The 15,999-nt window shown below is 45.6% G+C and overlaps 1 protein-coding gene across 1 annotated transcript; it reads left to right on the forward strand.

Moving 5' to 3' along the window:
* Positions 1-1,373: 1,373 nt before the first annotated feature.
* Positions 1,374-15,333, forward strand: SLC34A1 (solute carrier family 34 member 1). Its single transcript, XM_056847391.1, has 12 exons — positions 1,374-1,466; positions 2,132-2,318; positions 5,026-5,154; positions 8,192-8,335; positions 9,276-9,387; positions 10,043-10,238; positions 11,139-11,234; positions 12,798-12,900; positions 13,066-13,233; positions 13,435-13,551; positions 14,056-14,180; positions 14,785-15,333. The coding sequence occupies exons 1-12, from the start codon at positions 1,374-1,376 to the stop codon at positions 15,331-15,333; spliced, it is 2,019 nt and encodes a 672-aa protein (XP_056703369.1).
* Positions 15,334-15,999: the final 666 nt, after the last annotated feature.

A 15,999-nucleotide genomic window follows, 5' to 3' on the forward strand; every position in this document is an offset into this window, starting at 1 on the left:
AGGGAAGGAAGTGTATTTCTGGATCTGGAAACTTTTCTTGTCATCATAAAGATAAAGTGATGTGATGGCTGCATCTGTATAATCAGGTTGCTGTTCAAGAAGATGAGCAATAAGCAGGTTCCTTCTTTGGGAGAGGAACAGATGGGAGTGATAGTCATTCTGCTAAGCAGTTCCAAATATTAGTAGGCATATAAGGCCAAAGTAGGCCATGGTGATCCCTGTAGATGTGATGCAGCTAGCCAGAAAGCATATATAATACATAATTTGAACAACTGCATGACTTCCTGTTCATGGCAACACCTCTGCAGAATCTGTAAGTCTCATTTCAAAGGTAACTGAGATACTTCAGTTAGAGTCTAAAAAAACAACAACTCACCAAGCTAGGAGGTCACTAGTATTACCTGAAGTGAGAGATTTCTCCTACAAATGAAGAATGTGATTTTCCTTGAGAAGTAACAGTGGCGTCCCTTTTGAGATGTGACTACACAGAGAGGTATGTCAAGTATCCATGGAGTCAGGAGCAGATTTGTGACCTGGACAATCTCTGTCCTGTATTTTGCCTAAACAAGTGGGCTGGAATAAAATTTTACTAACCTTAAAGATGCCACAAGTCTCCTGTTTATTTTAGCCTATATCAGTGTCTTTCCAACATAACACAAGCCATCTTACCTCACAACAGAAGGTGATGCAAAGTTAGCAATTAACTAAAGGAATTTCTGGATAGGAGGGGAATGTAGAATGGTCACATGGCATAATACGAGACTCCTTAGACTTTGCTCCTATCGGCTGTATAAAGGACACTTTGTATTTCTCCAGCCAGACTGCCTAGTGAGAAACTAGTGTGTGCTCCCTTGAGATGTTGCTCTGAGCGACTCACCTGCAGCAGGTAAGAAAACCAGCAGGAACCAAGAGCCCTAGGTAGCACTGGGGAGACCAAACAGTTTAGAGGGGCAGGTTCAGCTGGCATAGATTTGGCAACTGACTTTAGACAGATGGGTTCTTGGCCTTCAGATGAGATGAAGTCCAGAGTAATTTATGGAATGATGGATGGTCTGCTCAATGCAAGGCATGGCTCCCACCATATGAGGCTGCACTCATCTAACCTTCTGGTTATCAGTAAAGAGTAGAGGAGAAGTCTCTGATTGGGATTCCCCTCTATTGCTCAGGTGTAGCCTTGGAGATAATACAGAGCCAAGATGAAGTGATATCTACTTAATCCATGGTAATCTCTGAGCCTGGAAAATCTACAGTTGATTAGCCTTCTTGCTCTATGTGGGTGGAGCAGATGAAACTTCCACTTAATCAAGAGGTTACTTCAGGTCTTATGTTTATGATCTATGTCCGTTCAGATTGGCAGGCCATAATGCTACCTTATGGAAGAGAAAGTCCACTTCAATGCCGTCGATCTGCAGGAGGAGGAAGAGTCTTGCGTGTACCACCTTACACTTACTGTCCCAGCCCTCAAGGTACTTAGGACAGGGATCCACCTACCCTTCTACCTGTGCCTAAGGGTTTGGAGCGTTTCACCATACTGATTTGATGATCTGTCCCTTCTGATCTTCACTTTGCATTCTTTGTATCTTTCCTCTTGCACCTGAGTATGTGTTTATTTCCTGTGCAATTAGGACTCCTAGACATTATGTCTTCTGCCACAGATTCTTCTCTGTGTGGCTGTGATGCTTCTGCTGGAAACTTTTTTTTTTTTTTTTTGCCATGGTACAGTGATAAAGCAGAAGGGCTCTAGAAGCAAGCCACAGTGGGTACAAGAGGCACAACACCACAAAGATGGGAAAGGTTAAATATGGTGCTAGGACTTGCTTGCATCTTTGGACATTATTTTTTCCTAGGCTATTGTTGCAACCCTTTATTTTCTCCAAGATGGTGTCTCAATGATAGCCTGCTGTTGGTGATACCGGACTTTCATGGTTTGCTACAGACTACTAACAGCCTTCCATTTTGGGATGGTGGTAGTTATGGGAATTTCTCTCCATTTGGGTCTGGTTTCTGTGTAAGAACCAAGATAGCCCTAAGGAATGCTACTAGGTTTCCCCCCCCCTTGTGAACTCACAGCAGGGGATGCCTGAAATGCAGCTGGTGAATAATCAGCACCTCTTTCTCTATAGCTCTCCAGAAGCTCTCTGACCCTCGAGCATATCTGTTCCCCACAGTCAATACTGTGAGTCATCCCGACCTTGACTACTTATGCTCAGCTACTCCTGGGCATTTGGCTGAAAGCACAGAGAAGTATGAATTGGACAGCTGTTCTTCCAAACCATGGGACAACTCCCACTCAGGCCTGGACGAGATGCAGAAACAAGGTAATTTAGGTTATTTCACCCAGAATGAGCTAACTCTCAGTCATCTGATGTAGAGAGAATGACTGCCTTTCAGACACAACATCCACTATAACTTTTTAATGGGAATAGTTTTGGAGAAGGCAGACACCAGAAAAATTGCAGTGCAATCCTAAACAGAGTTACAAACTACTAAGTCTGTTGAAGTCAATTGGCTTAAACGGGTGTGACTCTGCGTAGGACTGCACCACAAGTGGTGTATGCTTTCCCTTGCCATGCTTTTCTGTCTCATCCAAAGCCTGGAGATGTGTGTATCTTCCCTGGGGAAAAGCACCATCCCACACATCCTGAAGCATGGGGAGAATATGAGTCTTTCCAGTCTTTGGGGCTCATCCAGAGCCACCCTGAGAGTGAAGAAAATTATTCACCCAGAAAGTAAAGATTGCCCTGGCTCACCTTCCATTTGGTATCTTGCTGAACAGCCTTTCCCCTGCCTTGTTCTACTGTGCTGGTCCTAGCCAAGAATTATTGGTTTAAGCTGTATTGTAAACTTCCTTTTTGGTCAGAAGGACAAGAAATAATGCCAAGCTACAGGAATCCTTACTTATATGGCCTGTTCTATTTACTTCCTTGCTACATGGGACTCGCCCAGCTCAGTTACTTTTCAGCTTCTCTTCTGTTGATGCCTAGGGTTTCTAAGGATGTCTTTCACTTCAGCAGTTGCAAGGTGGACTCAGAATAGCTTAAACTGGCATTTGAAGCAAATATGTCAGAGAAAAAGTTCACATGCAGTTCCCTCCAGATTAGAGGTGATCAGGAATGGACTCAAGTCAGGGAAATTTTCCTCAACTGACATATGATCATGTTGCCGATTAACAGGCAGAAAAATTTGTTTTATATTAAATTATATTGTGGGTCAATTTGACCTACTTTGCAACTGCTCAGCATTTTCTCAGTGACTATTCTCCTTTTAAGGCAGTCATCTTATACACACATAATTGTGATTAAGTTTTAGTGACGCCGGTAGAACACGTATCAGATTGGGCTGCATGAGGAAAAACATTAGCTTGTTAAATGTTGGTCAACAAATAATGAGCGGCATTATCTGAATCAGATTGGTGAGGATTTCCACATAACCCACAAAATTGTCCCAATATTTAATGCTAAAATTCACCATCGACCCCCAGATAAGAATATCCCCCTCTCCCCTTCTCCCCTTTATCCTCACAGCCACCTCTGAGGTCAGTTAGGCAGAGTAAGACTGACTGACATGAAGTCACCCAGTGAACTTCCATGGTGGAGTCAGGATCTGAACCTGGTATATCCCAAGCCTAGTCCCAGAGAATACAAGCATCTGAAAAAGTAAAAACAATTGTCAGAAAGCCTGAACGGTGTTGTATGCAAAGCCATAAATGGAATTTGGTCATGAATCAGTAACGATGCCCTACTTGTTAGAATTTAAACATTGAGGCTGTATAATACCAACAACTACACACAATCTGCTTCCAGCTGATAAATATTGAGAGAGAGCACTTCCCACAGGGAAGTCTCTTCTGAGAGTCGCAACTGAGGCAAAATTGTGCAAACTGGCTCAAAACTGTGTCGGCCCTCTGTCTCACACTGCCTTGGGGTCAGAGTGAAGGTGCTTGAATTGTGTCAGAATGCGCTTCCTTGGCTTTATTCTCAGTCACCCATGCTGATTGCGTGGGTGCTGCAGGACTGCTGTACCCAGTTCTGTCCATTTCCCTGCTGTGAAGCATTAGGCATTTATAGAAAGATGATTGGCAGGTTCTTTACAGTTACTAAGCAACCCAAGCTGGAATTGAAGTGAAGTGGGTTTGTTTTTAGAACTGGCATGCCAGCTTGATGGAATGACGCTTCCCTGCACCACACACACACGCACTCCCTTCTTGTTGCAGAAAGGTCTTTTCATACATGGGATGCTGGGCATAAGCTGACCCTGATGATCATTTTGTGCCCTTGTTTTTAACTCTTCACTTTCCCCCCCACCACCACTATTCCTGTGACTCAGTGCCAGATTTACGTATAAGCTAAACAAGCTATAGCTTAAAGGGGAAAAAAACTGGATGTACATTTCCAAAATATAAGATAAAAAACAAATAAATGGCTTTAGATACCTATTAGGTCCATAAATTACCATATAGCATATATTCAACACAAAAAACAGCGACAATTTGTTGTTGACAAGGGACACCTGGACATATAAAGGGCCCCATTACCTTCAATAGCTTAGGGCCTCATCAAACCTAAATCCAGCCCAGCCTGTGACAGGCACAGCTCACCAAGGCCTTTTACAGGAGCCTAACAAGTCAGGGTGATGTAGTGGTTAAGAGCAGCAGACTCTAATCTGGAGAACTGGTTTCGATTTCCCACTCCTCCGCATGAAGCCTGCTGGGTGACCTTGGGCCAGTCACAGTTCTCTCCAAACTCTCTCAGCCCACTCAGTGGCAGGCAATGGCAAACCACCTCCTAACATCTCTTGCCTTGAAAACCCTACGAGGTCGCCATAAGTCAGTTGTGACTTGATGGCACTTTCCACCACCAAAAATTCCCTGCACAGATTCACTGGAAAGCTCTACACAGAGAAAAAAGGGAATAAAGTATGAGATAGGAAGCTGTTGCATATTTGGGGGAGCAGGGAAATAACCTGGGCTTGTCCAAGGTAACACTGATGCACACCTGGTGTTTAATGTGTGTCATTCCCTTGCAGTACTTGGCACATGTGCAAGAACCAAATCCATCCTCATGTTCCTTCTCAAGGGGCCCCTGATGTTTGGCTTTTTGTACCTGTTTGTGTGCTCCCTCGATGTACTGAGCTCTGCCTTCCAGCTGGCAGGAGGTGAGAATTATGATGCATTTCTTTTGGCTTGCTTGTTCTGTAGGGACCCTGGGTGGGAATGAAACCCTTATTGCTTCTTCTTCCTGTCTTACACTGTAGCCGGAGTGGATCCTGATAGATTCAAGTGCTGCTCTGAAAAAGTCCAAGGTCAACAGCAGCAAGAATCCTCAGCATCATTCCAAAACAAACTCTTTTATTTATGAGTGGTATAGAACTAGAATATAATATAATAGCACACATTTTGCAAGTGTTTCTGGTTTGCTTTGCCTTGCCAATTTACCAGTTGCATTCTTCTGTAAAAGGGAATCTAATATGTATGCTAGTGGTACAAGAACATTTTGCTTTGCACAGGACCCCCTACCTGTCAATCCTACCTCCCAGCACAGAAATCAGCTGTCTTATCAAGTTCCTAGCTTTTACTGGCAGGCTGATACCAGTAAATTCTCAGCTAGGGATCATCCCATCCATGACTCTAAATTAATCTTGAGAATTATTCTTCTTTGTCAAATCTCTGATCAGGCCTTCCTAGCTTTTCTCTTTCCACCTGAGTTCGTTCTTCTTGGTGCCTTCTAGTTTTCAAGAAAAATTGTCCTAGTACATGCTCTAGAATTTGGCACAGAACTGGTACTACTTCCATTTTAGAATGAATTAGGATTGCCAGTTTGGGGGTGGGAAAGTCCTGAAGATTTGGAGGTGGAGCCTAGGGAGAGCTGGGTTTAGGGAAAGGAAGGACCTAGGGATTCCAGCCTCCAGGTGGGACCTGGGGATCCCCCAGAGTTACAGTTCATCTCCAGACTAAAGAGATCAGTTCCCCTAGAGAAAACGGATGCTTTGGAGGGTGGACTCTATGGCATTGTACCTAGGGTTGCCAACCTCCAGGTAGTGTGGAGAAACAAAGGTATCAAGCTCACAATAGTAATGCAAAAAGTGCTCTATTGTTTACAAGTGCAAGCGTCAAAAATATCCTGAACATATACAAACATAACACAATGACAATGTGTAGCTGAAAGCTACCCGAAGAAGACAAATGTTTGCAAAAGTAAGTACAATGACTTGTTTGACAAATTTCTTCTTTTAACAGAAAGCAATAATGGAGCCTAGAATCAGGGGAGGCACGCCTCTGCTGGAGCGTGGTTCCCAACCTTTTTTTGACCAGGGACCACTAGGACTTTTTTGTTCGGTGCAGGGACCCCAAGGTTCAAAATAAAAATTCAGAGAATTTGAAAATAAACTTTAATCATAACTGTTAGTTAAGCATTAAACTTAGAATAATATTTGAATATATATTTTTATAATAGAGAACCTTTAATTGAAAATTTATTATGGGTTTATAACTTTGTTTCGCGGACCTTAATTTAGTTCTCGCGGACCCCTGGGGGTCCACGGACCCCTGGTTGGGAACCAGTGATTTAAACGCTTTCGCCGTCCGAAGACAGCTTCGTCAGCCGGTGGCCTCAAACTGTTGCTCCTTCAAATCCTTCACAAATAATTTTTCAATAACAATCTTTCTCTTCCATGCACCTTTCCGGAAAGCTGCCTCAGGCATGGAAGAGAAAGATTGTTATTGAAAAATTATTTATAAAGGATTTGAAGGAGCAACAGTTTGAGGCCACCTGCTGACGAAGCGTTTAAATCATCCGGCAAACGCTCCAGCAGAGGCGTGCCTCCCCCGATTCTAGGCTCCATTATTGCTTTCTGTTAAAAGAAGAAAGTTGTCAAACAAGTCATTGTACTTACTTTTGCAAACATTTGTCTTCTTCGGGTAGCTTTCAGCTACACATTGTCATTGTGTTATGTTTGTATATGTTCATGATATTTTTGACGCTTGCACTTGTAAATAATAGAGCACTTTTTGCATTACTATTGTGAGCTTGATACCTTTGTTTCTCCACAGTTCGCTGTTGGTATCTGTGCTGTATTTTTGTTTAACCTCCAGGTAGTAGCTGGAGATCTCCTGCTATTACAACTGATCTCCAGTCGATAGAGATCCGTTCACCTGGAGAAAATGGCCGCTTTGGCAATTGGACTCTATGGCATTGAAGTCCCTCCCCTCCCCAAACCCTGCCCTTCTCAGGATCCGCCCCCAAAACCTCCCGCCAGTGGTAAAGAGGGACTAGGCAACCCTAATTGTACCCCACTGAGGTCCCCTGTCCTACCCAGATTCCATCCCCAAATCTCCAGGAGTTTCCCAACCTGGATCTGGCAACACAACCCCCCTCCCATCTCCCACCAGTGGCTAGGGGGGACCTGGCAAACCTAGAGGGACCCCAGCAGGTGTGCCTGGAGTTCTCTAGGAATTACAACTAATCTCTGGATTACAGAGACCAGTTCCCCTGGAGGAAATTGCAGCTTCACAGTGGAGTCTGTGCCATTGCCTCCCCACTGAGCTCCCTCCCCTCCCAAAAATCCGCCCTCCCCAGTTGGGTTGCCAGGTCCCTCTTCGCCACCAGCAGGAGGTTTTCGGGCAGAGCCTGAGGAGGGCGGGGTTTGGGGAGGGAAGGAACTTCAATGCCATAGAGTCCAATTGCCAAAGCAGCCATTTTCTCCAGGTGAACAAATCTCTATCGGCTGGAGATCAGTTGTAATAGCAGGAGATCTTGTAATAGCAGGAGAACAGATCTCTATCGGCTGGAGATCAGTTGTAATAGCAGGAGATCTTCAGCTAGTACCTGGAGGTTGGCAACCCTACTCCCCAGCCACCACCCAAATCTCCAGGAATTCCCCAAACCAGAGTTGCCAGCCCTATTTAATCCTCCCGTGCCCTTTTCATGATCTCTGTTGCCCCCAGGGCTTTGCCCCTCTAAAGGAAATATAGACTGGCAGCAGTTCTCAAGGGAGAGGTCTTTTGAAGCCCTGCTACTTGAACCTCTAATCGAAAAGGCAAGGAAATGAAAGGCAAAGGAACTGATATGGGATCTGACATGGAGTTCTGGGCCATGAACTTGTTTTGTAGGCAAGCGTGGAATTCATTCCGACCTTACTGGAGGCCACGATGTGCACAGGCCTCTCGCTCACTCGCAATATGCCTCTTTTCCAGGCAAAGTAGCAGGGGACATTTTCAAGGACAGCGCCATCCTCTCCAACCCAGTGGCAGGCCTTGTAGTGGGGATCCTCGTCACCGTCCTGGTTCAGAGCTCCAGCACGTCCACCTCCATCATCGTCAGCATGGTCTCCTCGGGATGTAAGTGATGCGGCTGGTAGACGGAAGTGGGGTAGAAAGTACAAAGGCCAGGATTTTTCTGGATTCCTTCTCGCTGTCTCCCATCTTAATTTCTATACGTCTGCTGACATCACTGGATCTCACTGGCATCTGCCCCTTCTCTTGGCAACACTGGGATTTTTTGTTTCCATAATAAGATACCTTTGAATTTAGCTGGGTGCGACTGGAGCATCCATATTGGGGATGTAAACGGATTGGAAGGAAGGAGGCAGCAATGGTTGGGGGGACAAGGACAGCGGGAAGCACTGAGAGCGCTAAAATATTATGAAATTAACCGGTATATCGTTAAAGCAGCAATGTAAACCAAAAAATAAAAATAAAATAGCAGCGACTCGCCTCCAGAGACCTCTGCCTCATGGCCGCTGCTGCTGCCTATTCTCCCCCCCCCCACTCATAAGCGTTCTCTCTCCATGGGGCTGATGCAACATGGCCTCTGTGCCTTCGGTGACCCATTCTGCAGGGATGAGAGAGAAGCTCAGCATCTGATCCATCGTTGGCCATTGCCACAGAGGGATAGATGGGGGGGATGCTTTTTTGACGCCATGCATGTTGGGGAGACAAGCAGGAAAAGACAAGATCTTGAGGCTCCAGGAGCTGACAAGGGGGGGACTTGGTGACAGCCACTGCAGCTCGCGATCTGCCGGCTGTTGGCAGCCCTTGGCAGCCAATACAGAGGGAAAGGTCTACATTTGGGGGTTTCTTCACGGCTCCTGCTACTTCTGGGATTTCTTTGGGGCAATGAGGCCCCATGCATAGGGCTTTTAAGATTCAAATCAGAAAACCGTGCGTCTGCAGAGCGGCAAATCCTTCAAAGTATAAATGACCTCACTGTTTCTGGTGTCTTTTCCTGGGCACAGAGTCAGAGCTGTCCAGAGACCTTCTTTGTCCTTTACTTCCCTAGTGTTGGAGGTACATTCAGCCATCCCCATCATCATGGGCTCCAACATTGGCACCTCAGTCACCAGCACCATTGTGGCACTCATGCAGGCAGGTGACCGAAATGAATTTAAGAGGTGAGTCTTACAGTGAGCATGGAGGGGCCAGGGGCTGTGGGAGTGAAAACTGGGGTTTGGGGGGAAGAATCTATGGGAAGCCAGCATTACTAGGTGCAGGACAGAAGGGGGAGTTTAAGAGGGGAGTGGACATGTTCATGGAGGAGAGGGGTATTCATGGCTACTAGTAAAAATGGATACTAGTCATGATGCACACCTATTCTCTCCAGGATCAGATGAGCATGCCTATTATTTTAGGTTCTGTGAAACACAGGCAGGATAATGCTGATGCAGTCGTCTTGTTTGTGGCTTCCTAAAAGCACCTGGTTGGCCACTGTGTGAACAGACTGCTGGACTTGATGGGCCTGGGTCTGATCCAGCGTGGCCTTTCTTATGTCCTTATGTTATGTTCTAAGGGTGTAACACTTAGAAATCACAAGATCGGGCCAGCAGGAAAATGTAGCATTAGTCAGGTAAATGTAGCATTAGTCAGAGTAGAAAAGAACAAGCCCATTTTAACAAGGTACTATTTGGTACACTAGAGTGTCAAGCAAGTAAGGCAGAGGAACAAAGGGTGAGATTTGGCAATGAGGGGGAAATTATGTGGTGGAACATTTTCTCCTATCCTACATCTCCTATACATCGTACTGACAATGGCTTCTCTACTGGCTGGCAGGGCCTTTGCAGGAGCTACCATACACGATTGCTTCAACTGGCTATCTGTGCTGGTTTTGCTGCCTCTTGAAGTGGTTAGTGGCTATCTGCACCGCATCACCCAGGTTGCCGTAGCAACCCTCAACTTCCGCACCGGACAGGATGCCCCGGAGTTGCTGAAGGTCATCACAGAGCCCTTCACCCGTCTGATTATTCAGGTCTGTGTTCCTGGCAAGTCAGGGATGGCCTCTGAAGTCCCTTGTACTGGAAGAACAGGCTGCATCTCCTTGTGTCTGGCAGTGTTCCCATCCTCTCTTCCACTTCTCAGTCCCCACTGCCTGGTGAGCCTCAGGATCTTAGCCACTGTCTAAAGTCAACTGGCAATCTATTGGGATCAGTTGGTCCATCTTTCCAGTGCATTTCAAGCTGAGGCCAGTTCTGTGGTCACAGATGAAAGGCTGATGCCCAAGAGGCAACTCAGTTGTCAGGCAAAACAAGAAAGGAGGTTGGAAGCCAAGGACTGGAAGAAAATGCCAAGATGGAATATCTTGATGATGAAAGCTTAATTCGCTTCACATCATCAACAGAATGTAACAGACTCAGCTGGTGACCCAAAAATGTTTGCAGTCGGTTCCTAGCCAATCAGAAGGCCAGAACAGATCCAGTCAGGGCCCAGGAGATCCTGCAATAACAGTGAAAGGGTAGAAAAGTTCTTGGTTTCCCAGGCTTCACTCTCTGAATGTCTGAAGCCTTTGTCAGCAAATTGAAATTCTGGCCCCACAAGGCCAAACACCCAGCAGCAAGCCTCATCCAGCTGCTTTCCTGAATACAACATGTTAACCACACTTTGCATTTAGAGGGAATGAGACCCTCACAACGTTCTTATAAAATGTGAGCTATTTTAAGTTCTTACAGTGTGAGAGGCAGATGTTACAGTCAGATCCCTTAGAATCTAGCCTTAACTCCCAGACAATATCACCATTGTTGGTCTGCTTGTCTCAGAAATTTGATATCCCTGAAACTCTAGGCCGGGGGCTTTCTTCTCCTCCCCCATCCCCGGCAAGAGTCTCTAGGCTCTCCCAGCACGTTTTCATGACCTTTCCCCTTTTCCCCAACAGCTAGATAAGTCAGTAATCACAGGCATTGCTGTAGGTGATGACAGCTTGAGGAACAAGAGTCTGATCCGGGTGTGGTGTGAAGCACCAGCCTCACAGGTGAGAGTTCTGCCATAGGGAAAGAATAACCTGGGCATGGATGGACATGGAAGGCTGAGTGTCAGAGTGTGCATGTGGCATGACAAACGGTTTCAAATCAATGGCTAAGCACTAAACTACATGGAACAAGAACATGGTTCTTAGGACATCCTGGCCAATGGCATTTTGGAGAGTGGACAGTTGGTGTGCACTCAAGGCTAGAAAAACAGGGTTGTACAGCTTTCCAGTGATAATTAAGCAACATTATCAGAATGTGGGAGAGAACAGCTTTTGTCATGGGGCCAAGATGCTCAGCTAAGCTCCTTGCCTTCCCTCAGTTGGCACAGCCCAGCCTTTCATGGACCAAAAATCAGGCTAGGGACACCAGTATGAATACTTGTATTTCAACCAAAGAGCTATATTCATACACTATAGCATTTGACAAGTCCGATTGAACTCTTAATGGATGGACAGAAATTCAGCATGTTTAAGCAATGTCTATACACCTGGTAAAAGGAAATCACAAAGACGTAGATACAAAGAGAAGAAAATACATTCTAATGCACTGCTTTAAAGGTTGATTTAGATGGCAAAATCATGTGACAGAATATTTCTGGGATTATACAACTCCACATTTTTACACAATCCTTCTGTTAAAAAAAAAAAACTCCCTACACATAGAATACTAACAGAAAAGGAAAGGTCTAGTTTAACACTTCTGGTTTTTAATGAGTCTGTGGCATGGGAGTGTACAAAAATATCACGCTTACATATTGTCTGAAGTAGTACAATCCCAGAAGGACTCTCTATCAAATGATTTTGCTGAACGTGCAGCTCTGACTTAATATTTCAGCACAGAGTAAGATAGGGGCTCTTTAGTTACCATGGTGTGGCGGGAACTCTTTGAATTCTTTTATATTATTTAGTTTGGGTTAATGTAGAAATCCATATTTTACTACACATTCAGGTTAAAGTTTCCAACTGGCCAGCAAAAAAAAAAAGTCCTGTCCCTTTAATAGAAGTTTAATATGTGAAAATGGGCAACTGAAGCTGTTATTGGCATGGAACTAATTGCTGCAGATCAAACTGATACTAAAGTAATAGCTGGAGAGATCCATTTTAAAGTCAGCAACCTTATATTATAGGTATGTTCTGCTATCGGAAAGCAAAGCTGATTTTCAAGTAATAAACATGATCTGAGCTCTTGGACAACAAAGGTGGTTCTCCAGATTAGAGTCCGCTGCTCATGTGGAGGAGTGGGGAATCAAACCCAGTTCTCTAGATTAGAGTCCACGGCTCCTAACCACTACAGCACGCTGGCTCTCAATTCACATGTTAGAAGACAGGTTATTTTATCTGGAAGAAACAAGTCAAAGTGAACAAGCAGAATATTTTATGGGACAAAATGACCAAAATGTCTTAATTATAGCCAGAGACACCAAACATATTAATAGCACAGCCATAAGGCTGCTTCCATCCTCTCAGCATGCGTGACTAAAAGTTCCCGTGTCAACAAAGCACCTGCTAAAGCTGATGAGCTGAAGTCTCTTTCTCTCTCTGCCACACCCTCCCCTGTCTTTATAGATTTATTCTACAGGAACTAAAGGAAGATTCTCAAACTGCAGCTCCCTTGCCCCCGGCAGTGTGGGAAGTGCTGGGAACCTCAGCAGTGCCACGCGACACAAATGTAAGATCTGTCAACAATGGCAGCTATAAATGTGCCACTCCTGTGAGGGCAATAAGAAATATTCACAAGTCAGGAAGGGCAAGATTTGTTAGAGTCGGGCACGAAGAACTAGTTGGTGCCGATCACCTCTCTGCACCTCACACTGATCCCTGCTCCTTCACCCAGGCAATCACCTGTTTGTGGACTCCTCTCTGCCAGACTTAGCTGTGGGCCTCATGCTGCTGGCTGGCTCTCTGATTGTGCTGTGCACCTGCCTGATAATGCTGGTCAAACTGCTCAACTCTGTGCTCAAAGGCCAGGTGGCCAGAGCTATCCAGAAGGTCATCAATACAGGTGGGTTGACTGAAGCCAGGGTGAGAGAGGACTCCTGGTTTCCATAGAGGTTTTGGCAGGATCTTGGGCCAAAGGGCTTGGATTCCAGCTGACCTTCTCAGGCTTCCATAAAGGCAACAGGGGGGTTCTCATAGCAGAATACATACACGGGGCTCAGTTATGTCTCCTTGTTCTTTCTGACATTGGCACTGGCATGGGCAGATTTGCCGTCCCCTTTCAGCTGGGTCACTGGTTACTTCGCCATGCTTGTTGGTGCTGGAATGACCTTCATTGTACAGAGCAGCTCGGTCTTCACTTCAGCAATCACTCCACTCATTGGTAAGTCAACATGCCATCGCTTTCCTGTCTTGGGGACCCAAATACACTGGAGGGGGCCTATGGGGGAAAGGGCTAGCAAAGCCAGGGTAGAAAAAAATTGCATGTGAGCGCATGCAACAGAAAACTGACCAGGCTCACATTTTTTAGCTACAGCAGAAGGAGACAAGTAGCCCACAGTGCATAATGTGTATCACTCCAACCTTTTCTGTTCAACATGATATTAAGAAGTCAGGGTTGGTGGGCATGTTTCACATTGGACATACGAAAGATCAGCACCTGGAAAGATCATGTGACATAGAGCTTTGCAATAATATTTGGTTAAAACAAAAAATCTTGGTATTGTTGTTGAAGATAGGCAGTGTAGCTATCCCTCAAACCCCTAAGTTAGAAAATGTTATTAGTAATTAATAGTAGCTCATCTTAGGATGGATGCAGTATTTTAGATGTGCATTGTAGGGAAGGAGAATGCTGTTATGCTCATTGATTTTCTCTCTCCCTGGGCAGGCCTTGGAGTCATTAGCTTAGAGCGGGCTTATCCACTCACCCTGGGTTCCAACATCGGAACTACGACTACTGCTATCCTAGCTGCTTTGACAAGTCCTGGAGACAAATTGGCCAGTGCTTTCCAGGTGAGCAAAAGTTTACTCCCCACTCTGCGGAACTGGAGTTAGCCTCAAGGGTAATTTGTCCATAGCAAATGGTATTTTTTGTTACTGCTACCAACTAATCTTGGTCTGGCACAACTTTACCTCTCTTGGGAAGGTCCAGACTGATACAAGGACTACTGGTTGGAGCTGAGGGGCACTTAAAAGAACCAAGGGGAAAGGGAACCATGATATTTTACATGACTTAAATATCATTACTTTTACATGACTTAAATAAATGCCAGTGTGGTATAGTGCTTAAGAGTGGTGGTTTGGAGCAGTGGACTCTGATCTAGAGAATGAGGTTTGATTTCCCATTCCTCCAGATGAGTGGCAGAGTGAGTGGCAGAGTGAACTGGATTTATTTCCCCACTCCTACACACGAAGCCAGCTGGGTGACCTTGGGCTAGTCACACTCTCTCAGCCTCACTTACCTCACTTGTCAAATGCTATAGAGAAAGTCGGCATATAAAAACCAACTCTTCTTCCTCTTTTTCTTCCTCTTCCTCCCTTTAGTGTGATGTCCCATCAGCTGCCCCATGTTGCCTCCGAGATAGTTTACTGATATGGTTCTCTTTTCCTTCCCCAGATTGCTCTCTGCCATTTCTTCTTCAACATCTCTGGAATCTTGCTGTGGTACCCTTTGCCTTGCACCCGCTTGCCAATCCAGATGGCCAGGGCACTAGGAGAGTGCACGGCCAAATACCGCTGGTTTGCTGTCTTTTACCTGATCATCTGCTTCCTACTGTTGCCTTCACTGGTTTTTGGGCTCTCTATGGCAGGGTGGCGGGTCCTGATAGGTGTGGGCGCTCCTTTCCTGAGCCTTCTGTCCTTTGTGGTCTTTGTCAACATCATGCAGTCACGAAGCCCCGGTCGATTGCCCAGGTGGCTTCGGACTTGGGAGTTCCTGCCATACTGGCTACACTCTCTGCAACCCATGGATACGGTCATCACCAGGGCCACATTGTGCTGCACTGACTCAGGCAGCCAAGAAGACTATAGTGACGTGTCTCCTCGGATCAAGACCAGAGCAGGCTTGCACAACTCTGCAATCACCTTCTTGGAGGAATTGTCTCTACCCCCAGGGCCCTCACCCCGGCTAAATTCATTGCAAATGCAAAGTGCTACCCGTTTGTAATCTATGACGGAGCATGGCTCCTTCTCTCCCCTGCAAGCGGTGCTGCTCCGCAGAGAAGCAGTCACAGGGTCAACCTTTGAGAGCATGAAGATGCAATTGCTATGGCGAAGGGTTTGTGTTTGGGGTCTGAGTGCTGCGAGTCTGTGACTTTGCCAATGCCATTTGGGGTTCTTGCTTGTGCATCTTCATTTCAGGCACTGTGGGTGTATCTAGAGTATCTGCCATTCTGTGTGTGACTTTGTATGGGATATCTGTGTGCCTTGTGATTATGCACACAACTACCAGAGTGTATATGTGTGTATGTATCCATGAATGTGTGCAAAGCTGAAATTCAGCCGTTGCAGTTGTGTTTGTGTCTCTGATGTGTGAGAGTGTTTGTGTGTAATGCATTGGATAAAGTGCCCCAGGTGAACCTTGGAATGCCTGTGCTTCAAATGTTCCTTGTGGTAGAGGCAAGAAATTATTCCAGCCATTACTGGGGATTTCCCTATGTAGCATTTTACAGGATGCATGACATAGATGCCATATTAGACTCAGTTGAGTAGTGGTGCTTGGAGAGCATTCTCCACCTTCCTAAATGACCAATATAGTGTTAATAGCCTCTTGCCTACCTCTTGCCTCTTGTAAGGAATATCATAGCACCCAGCACAATAGTTCCCTGTCAAT

Source organism: Euleptes europaea, chromosome 1 (genome assembly GCF_029931775.1).
Source record: "Euleptes europaea isolate rEulEur1 chromosome 1, rEulEur1.hap1, whole genome shotgun sequence".
Classification (NCBI taxonomy): Eukaryota; Metazoa; Chordata; class Lepidosauria; order Squamata; family Sphaerodactylidae; genus Euleptes; species Euleptes europaea.

Coding starts and splice junctions, on each gene's coding strand:
- SLC34A1 (XM_056847391.1), top strand. CDS start 1,374: ATGGAAGAGAAAGTCCACTTCAATGCCGTCGATCTGCAGGAGGAGGAA. Junction 8,336..9,275: donor CAGCATGGTCTCCTCGGGAT/GTAAGTGATGCG, acceptor TTACTTCCCTAG/TGTTGGAGGTACATTCAGCC. Junction 10,239..11,138: donor TCACCCGTCTGATTATTCAG/GTCTGTGTTCCT, acceptor TTTCCCCAACAG/CTAGATAAGTCAGTAATCAC.